Source organism: Tetrahymena thermophila, assembly GCF_000189635.1.
Source record: "Tetrahymena thermophila SB210 genomic scaffold scf_8254010, whole genome shotgun sequence".
NCBI lineage: Eukaryota > Ciliophora > Oligohymenophorea > Hymenostomatida > Tetrahymenidae > Tetrahymena > Tetrahymena thermophila.
Genome location: NW_002476013.1, coordinates 669,019 through 683,877, shown reverse-complemented (window position 1 = coordinate 683,877; position 14,859 = coordinate 669,019). Strand labels below are relative to the sequence as shown.

At 22.0% G+C, this 14,859-nt stretch overlaps 5 protein-coding genes across 5 annotated transcripts; all 5 read right to left on the bottom strand. All coding sequences in view use genetic code 6, as the record gives it.

Moving 5' to 3' along the window:
- Window positions 1–576: 576 nt before the first annotated feature.
- On the bottom strand, window positions 577–1,932 carry TTHERM_00332210 (60 kDa inner membrane protein; the record flags this gene model as incomplete). Its single annotated transcript, XM_001026588.2, has 1 exon — window positions 577–1,932. One exon carries the CDS (start codon window positions 1,930–1,932, stop codon window positions 577–579), a length of 1,356 nt encoding a protein of 451 aa, XP_001026588.2.
- Window positions 1,933–3,533: 1,601 nt separating this feature from the next.
- Window positions 3,534–4,343, bottom strand: TTHERM_000332209 (FAD-binding domain protein; the record flags this gene model as incomplete). The annotated part of the gene is made up of 1 exon (XM_012800698.1): window positions 3,534–4,343. One exon carries the CDS (start codon window positions 4,341–4,343, stop codon window positions 3,534–3,536), a length of 810 nt encoding a protein of 269 aa, XP_012656152.1.
- A 739-nt stretch (window positions 4,344–5,082) lies between these two features.
- Window positions 5,083–6,741, bottom strand: TTHERM_00332200 (FAD linked oxidase family protein; the record flags this gene model as incomplete). The annotated part of the gene is made up of 3 exons (XM_001026587.3): window positions 5,083–5,466; window positions 5,547–5,833; window positions 5,913–6,741. 3 exons carry the CDS (start codon window positions 6,739–6,741, stop codon window positions 5,083–5,085), a joined length of 1,500 nt encoding a protein of 499 aa, XP_001026587.2.
- Window positions 6,742–7,724: 983 nt separating this feature from the next.
- TTHERM_00332190 (folate/biopterin transporter) lies at window positions 7,725–9,822 on the bottom strand (the record flags this gene model as incomplete). Its single annotated transcript, XM_001026586.2, has 6 exons — window positions 7,725–8,322; window positions 8,462–8,867; window positions 8,971–9,150; window positions 9,256–9,561; window positions 9,642–9,703; window positions 9,761–9,822. The coding sequence occupies 6 exons, from the start codon at window positions 9,820–9,822 to the stop codon at window positions 7,725–7,727; spliced, it is 1,614 nt and encodes a 537-aa protein (XP_001026586.2).
- Window positions 9,823–10,835: 1,013 nt separating this feature from the next.
- TTHERM_00332180 (transmembrane protein, putative) lies at window positions 10,836–11,936 on the bottom strand (the record flags this gene model as incomplete). Its single annotated transcript, XM_001026585.2, has 2 exons — window positions 10,836–11,313; window positions 11,542–11,936. 2 exons carry the CDS (start codon window positions 11,934–11,936, stop codon window positions 10,836–10,838), a joined length of 873 nt encoding a protein of 290 aa, XP_001026585.2.
- Window positions 11,937–14,859: the final 2,923 nt, after the last annotated feature.

Here is a 14,859-nt window from a genome sequence, read left to right as displayed (position 1 = left end):
CCCCAACCCCAACCCCAACCCCAATTAGTTTTATAAATTTATGTACAATTTTATAATTTATTTTTAATTCATATATTTAATTTTAATTAGAGCTAATCATATCGTATTTATTATTCTTTTGTTATATATTAAGAATTTAATAGATATTTATGAATTTTTCTTTTTTAATTAAATAAAATATTATTTAAAAGTACTAAAGAGATTTTGAGAATTATTTTAAAGTTAAATTTAAAAACTAATTAATAAATTTTTTTGTTAAAATATTTTTGAACATAAATGCTAAACAAATAATTAATTAATTAAAAATAGGCTAATAGATTTTAATAATTTAAAAAAAAAATATTTATCTTATAATTATTATTACAGTATATTTTTGAATAGTAAATAATCAATTATTTTAAGATTATGTTTATAAATTTAGTCAATTTGTTATATAATTTTTAGTACACATCAATAAAATATAAAACAGAGATATAATAAAAAGCGAAAATCATTTAAATGTTAAAAAATAAATAATTATAAAATTTACAACAAAAATAAATTCTATGATATTATTCTAAAATTCTGAAAATATAATCATTTTTTCTTGGTAGGCTTGTTTGTAAATACTTAAGTGGCAGCACCACTGGAAATTTTCTTTTCACTAGTATTAGCTGTGCTGGTATTTGATGAAGCAGGTTTATTTGAAAATACTTATTGAGTTGCTTAAGTTAATTTGATTTTTGGAGCTTCTTAGCTGTTGTTTGATGATGCATTTACTGCAGCTGTAGCAGCAGCTCCTCCAACAATAGAAGAAACTTTGACAGTGTCATTTACTAACTTATTGTCACTTATGACTGCCTTAATAACTTTTTAAACTTTTTCTTAGTTTTATCTATCTAAAATTGTACCGGGAAGGTATTTAGGGATACCCAAAAAGGCACGGGTAGTGGGATTTCTAATTGCAGCAGCAACTATTAAGTGTGTAAATGCTGAAATAGCCCAATATAAGTTAAGAGCTGAAGGGAAGAATATAACTACGGGTAGAGTTAAGAAAGGGAAATACTTGAAGTATTTCATATATTTGGCAAAAGGAGAGTTTTAAGCCATATTTCCCATATTTGGATTAAGTGAAATATTTAAGTAAGAGAAGGTAGCTGAAAGAAGAGGGAGAATGCAGTAAGGATCTTATTCAGCTAAATCTTAGAACCATAACATACCATCAGTACGGAGTTAGGGATATTTATCTGGCATTGATGTAACATAACGTAATGAGACGAACCAAGTAATCAAAACAGGGATTTGAGTTAAGGCAGCAACAGAAATCCAATGACGGATGCCATGCTTTTTTTGCAAGGCAGAGAATTAACGTTGAGCTTCTCTTACACTGTTAAAATCACCTTATTTTTGCAAACGACTGACCTATGTTTAGAAATTTTTAGTTTCAGGTTCAAGAAGCTTCATTTTGAGGGCATTAATCTAAGTACCAAACATAAGAGGCATAAATGCAAGCTTGATACCAAAAGATAAAGCTGCTATTGAAATACCCATTCCCCATCCTAAATCATTGCAAAGGTAAAGGAGAGCATCTCTACTAAATTCATCTAAATGATTGTAAATATTTCCTGGAGCAATTGCAGAAAGTTTATCAATAAAATCGTGAGGGACAATAGAGCTGAGAGGCTTGGTGGTTTCTAAAATATTTCCGATATCATTATCTCCTAAATAAGCATTATTGAATAATTAAAGGTCCTCCACTTTTATTGATTTTGCAGCAATTTCAGAAATTTAATTAGCATTTTATAATATTTCTGATGTTACGTTTTATCCATTTAATCCAGAAAACATAAACTTGGAGCTATGGTAAAAATTTTTGTTAGCAACCTAATTCCACTTAGATGTCTAGTTGATCTTGGCTAAGTTTTATAACGAAAATACGCTTTTTCTGAACATTTTTTTTACTTCTACTTAACTATTTTTTAAATTTTATATCTATCTTCCTTTTTCTATTTCTTTCTTAAAAATCCTATTTATTATTTTCTTAGATTCTTAAAGTTTCTGTAAATTTATATATTTTAACTTAAATATATTTGAGGTAGCTATTAATTAATTTATTTAAATGCATTATATCTTCTTTTATAAATGCTTAATAATGCATTATTCATTCATTCACTCTTCACCACCTAAATAAATAGGTTGAAAATCTCATTATAGTTGCCCTTAAAAAATTTATATTTGTTTCTAAGAAACATATTTTAAATTCCTTTTTTTTACAAAAAAAAGATATTCCTGATTTTAAAATTTAACAACCAAATTCTCGATAATTCTTTAAACGTGTTAGATCTTATTTAATCCTAAGCATTCATTAATTCCTTAAATATTAAAATAAATTTAATAAAAAATAATTTTTCAGCAATCATCAATTATTTTAATTTTAACATATAAAGCTATTTAGAAAAACTCAATTAAATTTCTTCTAATAAAAATGGTTAATTTATTTAATATTTTCTCACATTATAATTAATATAAATATTTTGATTATATTTAAAATAAAATTTATTTTTTTAAGTTATTTATTTTATTGAATAAAACATTTTTATATTTATTAAAAAAATCAAACAAAAAATAAAATAAAATTTGATAATCAGTCAGTCCATCAGTAAATTATAGTTAAAGTATCAAAATTAATAAAATAAAATAAAAATTATTTATGATTATCTTTATTTGTCAAAAATAAATATTTGGTAAGTTATGTAAAAAGTTTTAACTACCAAATAATCAATAAAAGAGATAGGGAGATAAATAAAATTAATAACATTTTAAATCAATTTGGTTTTATTTTATAAATGATAATTTGTATCACTCAATCATAAAATATAAATATAAATTTATAAATTTAATATTTTTAGAATTAGAAAATTTAATATGCTATCAATTCCTAAATTAACAAATAAGATATTTAGAATTTTTTATTGACATAGAGCAATAATTGCTATTAATAATTTGTGTGCTAATTTATTAATTAAATAACAAGAAAATTTTTAGATTTTTTTATATATTTAATAAAAACTATTTGTATGATCTTTAATATAAATTTTCAACTTGTGAACAAAGAAATAAAATAAATATAACTAAAAGATTATAAATTAATTTCTCAAATTTAGATTAAATTTAATATATTAATAAATTTAAACGAAATTAGTTAGTAGATTGATAGATAGATAGAGTGACTTGACTTAATAAGTTTTTATTATTTATTTGTTTATTTATTTATATTGATCAGTTCTGTAAATATTATAGAACTTATTATGATTTTTATTTATTGCCGGTGATTTGAACTAATAATCTCACAAATATTTCGTAAATATATTTGCTATATAAAAGCATTCTACTATCAACGATTATAATCCCATTTAAAAGCAATGAAATTTATTTAATTAGACTAATAGCTGTACATATTGAATAAATATACTTATTATTAAGTTAATAATCTTTTTGTGTGGTTCAAAAGAAATTTTTACAGAAATTGGTTTATTTTCATTTAACATTTATCATCAAAAATATGCTGTGTAATTAAAATCATTTTGTTCTTAAGAATATATTCTTGGGTTATTCTAGCAACAATCTTTTAGCTTTTCTGCAGTCAAGCTTTTTAGTTGAGCTTTTATTTTTTAAATATCGCCACTTGGCTCGTTTCTCTCCTCGTCTTCTTCCGCTTTTAATGTTGGGGTATGTTATATCTATGTGAAGGGATTTTAGAATGTTTGTATTGCCATTTGTTGTATTTTATTGCCATTAAAACGAAGATTTCTTGGAGAATGCTACTGACCTTAATTAAATGGAGAATCTAGTTAAGTAGTATTATATGCCACGCTATTTTTATTTATAATTCCTTGCATTTCCTCTATAATTTATCTCAATTCTTGATCGAAATTCTAAGGATTATCAGGATTCTTTGAAGGAGAATTGTTATGAATACAACCTGAATCACCAGAATCGTTTGCATAACCATTTCCTTTATTAGTTTTAGGCTTTCTTTGACGGGTTTTCTTTTTTCCTATACGACCTTCTCTTTTAAAGGTTTATAAAATGGCTTTTGAAGTTGAGAATTTTATTCCAAACTCACGAGCAGCTTCCTTAATTGTAACTTCTCTTGAAATTACACGCTGAATAAATTTCTCACGAACTTCTTAAGAAATAACTGAGTACTTCTTTTTTTGTGAACCTAAATTTTCTTGACTTTCATCATCTCCACCTCCGTTATTATTAGAGCCACCGTCGTTTTCACTTGATAAACTTTGTGAATCTAAATCATTCTCTTAATCCATTTGGTTAGAAAATGAGTTTTCGTTATTTTGTGACATTTCTAATTGTTCTTTTTTCTTTTAAAATATTTATTTTGCTATATTTCAAATTTTTGGTAGCTCTATCTTCTCTTTTTCCTATTACTTAAATAATATATTTCATTCAATTTTTACAGGATTTAAAGAAAAAAAAACTCTTGAATTGCCCTTAAATGACATCAGTATAATTAATAATCAAATCGTAATTAAAATAATCATTTTACTTTAGTCCTATAGAAGTTATTTGAAAGAATTTTCTATTTTTAAATGTGCTGAATTTAGTGACTTAAATATTGTTTGTTTATCTTCTTTCTTATTCTTATTATTCTTAGATATTAAATGCTTTTAATTATAAAGTTTGCAAAATTAATAAAATTACTTTTTCTTTTTATATATATATTTTTATGAAATTCAAACAAAGAATTAGGCCTTTAAGGGGGAGGCAAATTTTTTTACCCAATATTATAGGTAATAGAAATTTTATTATGCATAATTTTTAATAGGACAAAGCATATATTTTCTAATACATTTATTTATTTATTTTTTACTATATGTTTGTTATAGAATTTTTAATTTAATAAAATTAATGTTAAAATTATTATTTTTCAAGATATATTTATCCCTATAAAAACAAGCTAGCAAATACAAAAAAAAACACAAATAATATTCACTAAACCAAAATATATGAATTAGCTCAAATTTAATTTTATAATTTAACAATATTTTAGTTTCATAAAACAATTTGTATTTAAAAGCTTTATCATACTATTTTGTATGGATTAAGAATGTGGTTAGGATCAAAAACTTCCTTAAGCTTTTTCATATAATCTAGAGCAACTTAATTTTTATGTTCCCAAAGGTAAGGTCTTTTTTGCAATCCAATACCATGCTCAGCACTAATGCTTCCACCAACAGATTTTACCCAATCATATAAAAATTTCTCATGCTCTTCTTCCATCTTCTTAACACATTCTTCATTATGAGCTGCAAACATTAAATGGAGATTACCATCACCAATATGGCCACAACTTGTTGTTTCTGCAATTTATTTGCAACGTTCTCTCATAATATTTGTAATTTCTCCAAAATATTTAGGGTCACAGCTGATATCATAAGCTACATTAGATCCTATATGAACAACAGCCTACAATTTATTTAATAGGATTTATTAATTTCAATTTATTTAAAATATTATATTATTTTAGAATGATAATAAATAAATACCTCAGCAACACCATCTCTCAAATGCCATAACATTTTATATTATTCTTCTGATTGTGAGCTAACCATATCCTCATAAATTCCCAATTCTTCAAGTCTGTTAAATAATCTTTCTACCACTTCTTCAATGTTGTAATTGCAAGAAATTTCGATAAGAATGTATGCCTTTTTGTCATTATCTTACATGTTTGTAAAAGGATTGTATGTTTTCCCTCTTGAATTGTTTAAAACTATGTCCAAAGTAATACCATCAAGATATTCTAAAGCAGATATATCTTTGCCTAAGAAAGCTTTTGAAAATTAAATAAATAAATTTATTTTTATTTAAATTAATTTTTTAAAATTATAAAATTTTTCATTATCAATTACATTTTGCCTCGTTTCTTACTTATAACGCCTAGTTAAAATCTTTGCATTAAACTAGAATCAAATTATTTAACTTATCTTATTTGAAAGCAGCAACATTAGCCTTTGTAATAATACCTAAAGTTCCTTCAGATCCAATAAATAACTGCTTTAAATCGAAACCAGTGTTATCTTTACGCATGGTATTAGTTAAATCTAAGATTTAGCCAGTTGGAGTAACAATTTCGAGACCTAAAACATGAGCTTTTAAAGGACCATACTTGATTAAACGAATACCTCCTGCATGAGTAGCAATGTTTCCACCTATCTAGCAAGAACCTTTGGCAGCAAGATCGACAGGTACTTCGCAATTGAAAGGTTTTAAATAATCATTTAAAGCCTCAAGGATGCACCCTGCCTCTACTGTTACAACTTAAGTGTTTTGGTCAAAACTCAAAACTTTGTTCATTTTATTGAGTGAAACAACTATTTCATCATGAACTGGGACAGAACCTCCTACAAGACCTGTATTACCTCCTTATGGAACGACAGCAATTTTCTATTCATTACAGTACTTCATAATCTTTGCAAGTTATTCAGTAGTTTTAGGCTAAAGTACAAGCTAGGTTTCACCATGAAATATTTTGTTCCAATCTTAATTGAAGGGAGTGATAGATTCTTTATCAGTCAAAATGCTATGTGAATCTAAGAAGGAGCGAAAGTAGTTAATATCAGATTCTTAGAGCTTCTTAAAGCTAGTATTTCTAGGTGGCTTAACAAAAGAAAATGAATATTTGCCTAGTTTCTATTACTTAGAAAAGCTATTTGCAAAAAACTTGGTAAGAGAATTCATTTTTAAATAAAATTTTCAGTAATTTTTATAAATTTTTTTTAATTATTATTTATTGAAGATATTATATATTTCTATAGAGAAATTAAAAACAGAAAAATCTAATGTGTGTATATAAAGATTCATTTATGTCAAATAATCTAAAAATAATAATTTTTTAGCTTATTTTAGATAGATTACACTTGCAAATATGACTCATTCATTATAAAACCTTTTTAAAAGATGGTAAAGATCTCTTTCATTTAAAGAATAAAAAATAATAAACTACTTGGTTCTCTCAGAGTAATAGTTTATTATAGTTCTACAAATCATAATAAAAAAATATACTTTATTCTAAGTAATTTAATTGATACTAAAAAACAATAAATTGAAAATCAAAAATAAATTTTACTAATTAAATTTTTAAAAAAATTCATTTTATTTAATAAAATCTTAAATAACTTGTTTTTTTACATGTTATTAAATATGTTCTAAATAAATAAACATTAAATACTTTATGTTATTTTTAAACACAAGTATTTGATATTCAAGCTATTCTGCCTAATTAAAAATTTTATTTAAATTTAAATACAAAAATATTGTTTTGATTGATATTTATTTGTAATTAAGAAGACCTTACAATTCAATAAAATATTAAATTATTTACTGATCTGTATATATTTAGTATGTTGTAAAAAATGTTTAGTCTTTTATCTTATTTTGCTTGCATAAATATTTAATTCTAAAATTCATTCTTATTTAATCTAAAATACTTCAAAATAAGTATGATGTCACTTAATAAATAATAAAAATGTATACTTAATACTCAAATAGTGAAGACATTTTATGAAATAGTTTAAACGTTAATTCTGAAATTAAATAAATAAATAAATTTTTTATTTAAGCTTATTGCAAATATTTTAGAAACAAAAACCGATAAATGATTTTATATGTTAAATAATTATCCCATATTTACATATATATTATCTATTATTTAGCTAGAAATATCAAAATCCTGAATAATGTTCAATATATTATTCAATTTGGTTATTGATTTATACCTACTCTGACTAACTTAAGCCATAATCTTAATCAGACTATTCACATAACCTGTCTTCCTCATTTTAAACAGTATTATTAACTTAATTATTAACACATTTTTTAACTTCATTATCATCATCTTAAAACTATTCTGATTCACTTGTGTTTTATTTAGCTTCAATTTTTTCTTCGTCTTAAGAATCTTATTATTAGTGGGTCGAACCAGTAATTTCCTAAGCTTTATTGATATCAATCTTATTTAAGTATATCAAAGGAGTTAATTGTAAAAGATTGGTAATTAAAACAAGAATCCAAAGATTGTCAAAGTTTGTTTCACTAATTCCAAAAGAATAAGTTAATAAACCACCAAGTTGCTCACTCATAATTCCTCCAAAATTTAAAGTAGACATTAATAAAGCATACATAGTTCCTTCAATATCTTTAGGGCACAGTCTGCATGCCATTACTAAAATAGGAATTAAGTTAAATTCACCTACAATTTGAAGCATAATGCTGTCACTTACTGTAAATACTTTATCTGGGATTCCTAATCTTTAATTAGCTCTATTTTTTTAAAAAATAAAAATATTAACTTTTTTATATTATTAAAAATTGAATATCAATTATTTTTTGGTTTAATAATATGATTCTAAAAAATTAATTATTGGTTAATAATACTAAAAGAAATTTGAAGAAAACTTACCTTGTAACAAGTAAAATCTAAGTTAAGCCAAATATTGAGCTTACAATTGTACTGTATGTGAACTGTTTTTTAAAGGGAACACTCTTTAAATATTTATTATACATTAAGGTAGCAAAAATAGAGCCTGAAGCATATATAAATCTCAATTACCCTAAAAATTCAGGCTAAAAACCCAACACATTTGTATAAAAAAAGAACATAGCAGAACCACTGCAAGGCATCATCATAAAAGCTAATATATACAGAATAGGTTTATAAATAGCTGGTTTACTTATAAAAACCCAAAATTATCTAATCTAATATTTAGTTGTTTCAACCAAAGTAGTATTATTTATTGTTTTTTCTTCATCTAAAAAGAATGACGAAACTACAATCATTAATGGAAAGCAGCTTGTAATCGCAAAAACTATTTCATAAAATAAAGTAAAATTAAAAAATTTGAAAGCCAGGTGTTGAAATTTATTTATTATTTAAATAAATATTTTTAAAAAAATTTTTAATTAAATTACTCGTATATTTAGAAAAAATTTCAAGAAGATGACCTCCTAGATAAGCAACTACTAAAGCACCACAGCTTCTAATACCAAAAAAAAGAGAAACGTTTTTGGCTGCTTCAGCTTGTTGTTACTCTTCAGTCCAATCAGTATTAGCTCTGGCTCTTTTTTGTGAAATTTCTACTACAATTGCCTCTATTTTTTTATCATTATAATTTTTATTATTATAAAATGTATTAAATATAAATTTGTTGAAAAAATCAGTCTATTAAATAATAAATCTAATTTATTTTTTATTACCTGCAATAACACTACAAAATGATCCACAAAATTGAATTATAAATAGAGCTCCAAAACCTAAAAATTTTTATCTTATTTAATAGGCCATCAACGACCACATAACAAATGAAATTAGCCCACACAAAATCAAATATGATTTTCTTCTATATTGCATAAAAGGAATGCAATCAGAAGTTAAACCCCATATTGGTTTGAAAATCCAAGGAAGAGTTACTATACTTTAAGCTAGTGAAACTTGAGATGGACTCATTTTATAATCATCTTTGTAAAGATAACTAATTGCTAAATCTGATAAACCCATAATACCTATATTATTAAAATTAAGAATAGAAAGAATGCCAATTTTATCTATCATCTTTTGAAATAATTATGCAAAATAATTTTACCAGAAGTAAATGCTACAACACCTAATACTAAGTATGATGAGAAATTATCTGATAGCACATTTCTAAAATATCAATAATTGAATTAAAATAATCTGTTAAAGTAAACAATAAATAAATACTCTTTCATTTTTTAATAAATCTATAAGATTTTATTCTTGCCAGAGCTAAATGCTTATTTCATTTGCTATTTTATGTTCAAATTCTACTATTTAACTATTTAAGGATTTTACTTTAGTTTTAATTCCTTTTTTGTTTATCAATATTTTTATCAAGCGTTTTAGTTCTTTAAATAAATTAATCAAAAACGCATAAGAATATATTTTGGTACACTTTGTTTACAGTAATTAATCTTAATCATCCAAAATATATCTAATATCTATATAAAAGTAATTAATTACTATTTTTTTAAAGTAGTTCTCGCACTAAACAACTATTTTAGTATTAATAAAATCAAAGAAATTATTTTAAAATTAAATACCAGATTTAAGACATTGAAAGCTAAGTTGTTTTAAATAAATTCTATTGTTAAAAATAGTTTTCCCTTAAAAAATTACTAAGTTTTATTTTAATTCAACTGATAAAATTTATTGATTTTTTTGAATACTATAATTCCTCATATATTAAATTACTAAAGTAATTTTTATTTTCATATTTTTGAATATTTATCCTATATAATTTTCTTGAATAAAATATCAATTAAACTTATTTAGAGTTAGTGAGAAATTACTGTATTTAAAAAATATAATTTTAAAAAGTGTTTAATTCTAATAAATTCTTTGTTCTTTTTATATTATTTGTATTCTCATATTTTTGAAAAAATATTAATTTTTATCTAAATTTTAAAATAAAAATAATTAGAATATTATTCAAATTAATTAAAAAACTTATAAAATGTATATGAAATTAATATTATTTCAATAAATAATTAGTCAAAAGAAATAGATACATTTATTTTAAATTAATTTTATGAATGAAATAATTTATTTATAAATACAATTTTAGATTTATAAAATGAAATACTTAAAATAAGTAATTAGTATTGAATATAATTATTTATATAATTTAATATCATTAAAGTAAGAATTATTCCTTCTAAGTTTATGTTTGATTAAAAATATATTAGTCTTAAGATACTTAAAAGTATCTATTTTATCAATAATTAAATTTATGAAAATCAATTTAAATAATCTAATTTCATTTTTTATCGAATTCATTGCTCATTGTTTCAGCATGTGGATCTCCAACTAAACTTCTATCATCATTAAAGCTATCATCACTAAATGTAGATTTAATTTTATCGATTATTGAAGACTTATACAGTCCAGAATAAAATATGTAGTGGAAAGAAATTATAAAACCGCAAAAAGAATATGGTATTAACAGTTAAGAATCAATTGAAATATCTCTATTTTTATCTGAAAATGTGTAAGTTAACTAGGCGATGTTATATATAGTAAATGCCATAATAATTTTAGGTTCTGTGAGCATATTATTATTTATTAGCAGAGATCTCATTTCTTTGTTATAGGTTAATCGCTTTTAGCGAGCTCTTAACATCAGTAAAAGGGAAAAAAATAATAAGATAGATGGGAATATGACTAGTAAAATAAATGTATTATTATTCTTTTAATAAATGAAGTCACTCGATTCTGCTTATTACTCAAAAATTGGACTATTTTTTAATAAAAAATTCTTAAAAAATTTATTTATTAACTATATATTATTTATGTAAAACAAACATCTACTATTTACTTATTTTGCTATTATTTTTTAAAATTTCCTTAAATTTTGCAGATTAATATTTGGTTATATTAAGTGCTAACAAAATTTAATTAAATGCTAAAATAAGACGGACAAAGCAAACATTAAAATGAAAATTTTTAATTGAAAAAAATATTACTAAAGAGCTATCAGGATACTTAAACATATAAAAAGTAGAAATGCTTTCTCTATACGTTTTTAAGAGCGAATTGATGAGCCAGAATCAAAAATATATTGTATTCCTGAGATATAAATCAGAATAATACATATTGTTGTAAAGAGCAATGAGTAAGTAGCTAACAAGTTTGCAAATATCGCAACTGAGGGAGGAATATTAAATATATTTTCATTTAACGACAGATAAGATAAGTTTTGCACCATTGAGAAAAACTGAAGGAAGAAAACCAATCTGCTAAATATTTCCTTTTTTTTCTAAAAGATTAAGAAATTTAATGCTGACAGTAAAGATAATGACGCAGAAATAATATTTCCAATTCTTAGTATCTCATCATCAAAGAAAGTTGAAGAAGTCATTCCTATTTTATTCTTTTAATTGAAAATGCCTAAATTGTAAACTTGAATTCCTCAAAAAACTATAGTCCTCGTATAAATATCACCTTTTCAATATGAATATTTTCCAAAAGCTTATGTAGAATTTTGTTAACACCTAAATATTAATTGATGCTTTTTTACTTTTTTAATCAAAAAAATTGAATACCAATAAATTTCTTTTTTTAATTGTATTAATTTTTTTAGGTTTTTATCTATTTATTTATTTTTCTTTCTACTTGCCTTATATTTAAATAATAAAGGAAGCTTTAACCTGAAATTTGTGAATCATAGAATGCAATATTCATCATTTCATGAAAAAGTAGCAAATTTTAAAGGTCTATTTGTAAATTATGTTTTTTCACTACTCTAAAAGCTTTTTTATTTCAAGTTAACTGAAACAAATTTTATAATTGCGTATGGTTTTTCAAGTAAATTTGTAAAAATTATTGCCACTATTTATAGATTCTTATTAATATATGTGTTTATTTATCTCAAAATAGAGCGCCACTAAGATTAAAAAATTAATTTATACAATTAAAACATTGAATATTGATATATAATAATGATATTATTATCTTAAAAAACCAGCAAAAAACTATAGATATAAATACAACCAAATAATTGACTTAAAAATATATTCAGTGTATGCTTCTCTCAATATAGGCTAGTTATAACTCATTAATAATTTATAATCTTTTATTTTTAATTAAAAATTTTTAATCTATCTTGTTAAGTAGTCAACTAAGTTTATTTTTTTGTTCATCAATTTTTTAAAAATGTAATTAAAAATTAAAAAATATTTTTCAATTTGATGAAATTTTAAAATTCTAATCTAAATATTTAAAGTTATGTAGTTTATTTTGCAAAATTTAAAAACTAGAATCGAACCACATATTTATAGCAATCATTTTTAATGATTTTATTTAAATGATTTATATTTTTTATTAAATTATTTCTAGTTATTTATAACCTATTAAATCAAATATTCAATATTAAATCTATTTGAATAAAGATTTATTGCTTATTTACAATCAAAAATTTGTTAAAACTAGTTATTAGTTATCATGATTAAAAAAGTAAACTGCTTAAATTATACACCAAATTTGTAATTATTTTAAAATATTTATATCAGTTATCTTTATTTGAATTTTCATAACAGTTTATTTATTAAAAATATTTTATATCCTATTAAACATTATTGTAAATTTTTTAAAGTGAATAAAAAAACTGAGGAAGATATTAATTTGAAGAAATCATGTTTGTGATTTTTGTCTAAATTTATAATAATAGTTTACTATTTTAAAGATGAATAAAAATTAATTTCAGCTTTTAAAATTTTATTATACTTAATTATATGCATTTAATTATGAGCTAATTTGATAGAAGAAAACTAAGATCAATAAATTTATAAAATTATTTAATTTAAAGATAATATTTAATTTTTAACTTCATATATCTTCTAGTAAATTTATATAATAATAGTATTTTTTTTAATTTTGTAGGATTTAAAATTTAGTGTTTTTTTATTTTAATTTTTATATTATTAATCTCTTTTTTTATTTAGTTTATTTATATATCATTATTTAAAATGAAAATTACTTCAAATAAGTATTTTAATATACGGTAAATGCTTATATATTACACCACTACCTCTATTTCAGTTTAGAAACCTCTCTTATAGATCTTTATTAAATTATATTTATGTATTTTAAAAAATTATTAATATTTAAAATTGGTTATAAAATTAAAATAATATTAATAAATTTTAACTGTCTATTATACATAATATACTTCACATTATTTGTTTTTTATAAATATAATTATTTAAAATTTAAGTATTTTAGATTAAATCTGATAATTAAACCTATATTGAATAAATTTTACAATTATGAAAAAATAAATTATAATGTCTTCCTTACATTTATTGTGAAATAATTATAATTCATGTATTAAAGCTAGTCTAGAAAATAATTTCCTAATGAAAAAACAGGTCTTAATTAAGTTAAATTAATAATTTCTAAAATACTTCTTATAATATTAACATTTACAGTAACATGGTTTTTTTTAATTAAGATCAGTTTTTAAAATAATTTCTTTCTAAAACAAAAAAATATTTAGAAAGAAAATTTTTAGATATAAAGGCTTGATTTTTCTAAGAATGAGGTAATTTAATATTACTGAATAAATAAATATTTATTCTTAGAAATAAGAATTAAAAGTTTTAATAATTTTTAATAAAAAACAATTTTTAAAAGTTATTAAAAAAAAACTCTTACAAAACAGTAATTAAAAAAAATGAAAAAATAAAATGTTAAAATCATAATTTTTACAAAAATAATTATTTTAATATTTAGTAACATTTTATGTTTAAAGAGTTACGAGTTAAGCGGCAATTACTAATTATTTTTAAATTCAAATTTATTACAAGGTTTATAGATAGAATTTTTATTTGAGATAACAAATTTGTGGATATATTTAAAAATAAGAAAAACTAATAACATAATTATATTAGATTGAGATCTATGTTCGATACTTTTTTAATACTGAAAATAAACAAAAAGTAATTGGCACTAAAGAGATATTAAAATATAAGAAAAGCAAAAAGGAGGGAATTGTGATTATGAAAAAGAAAAAAAATCAAATTCAAAAAAAGTTCAAATTAAATTTGAGTTGCTTTAATGAATATTTATATTTTGATTGCGTTAATAAGCAAGCAAGTAAGAAATCACATATATTATTTCTTGATGAAATGAATGTAAATGCATTAATAATAGAAGACAGCAAGTATTTTTTATCAATAAATTAATATTTTGGTGCCAAAAAGATATTGATTATTCAAAACACTTATTTATTTATTTATAATTTACTAATATAAATAAACAAAGAAGCAAAATAAAATAATTAA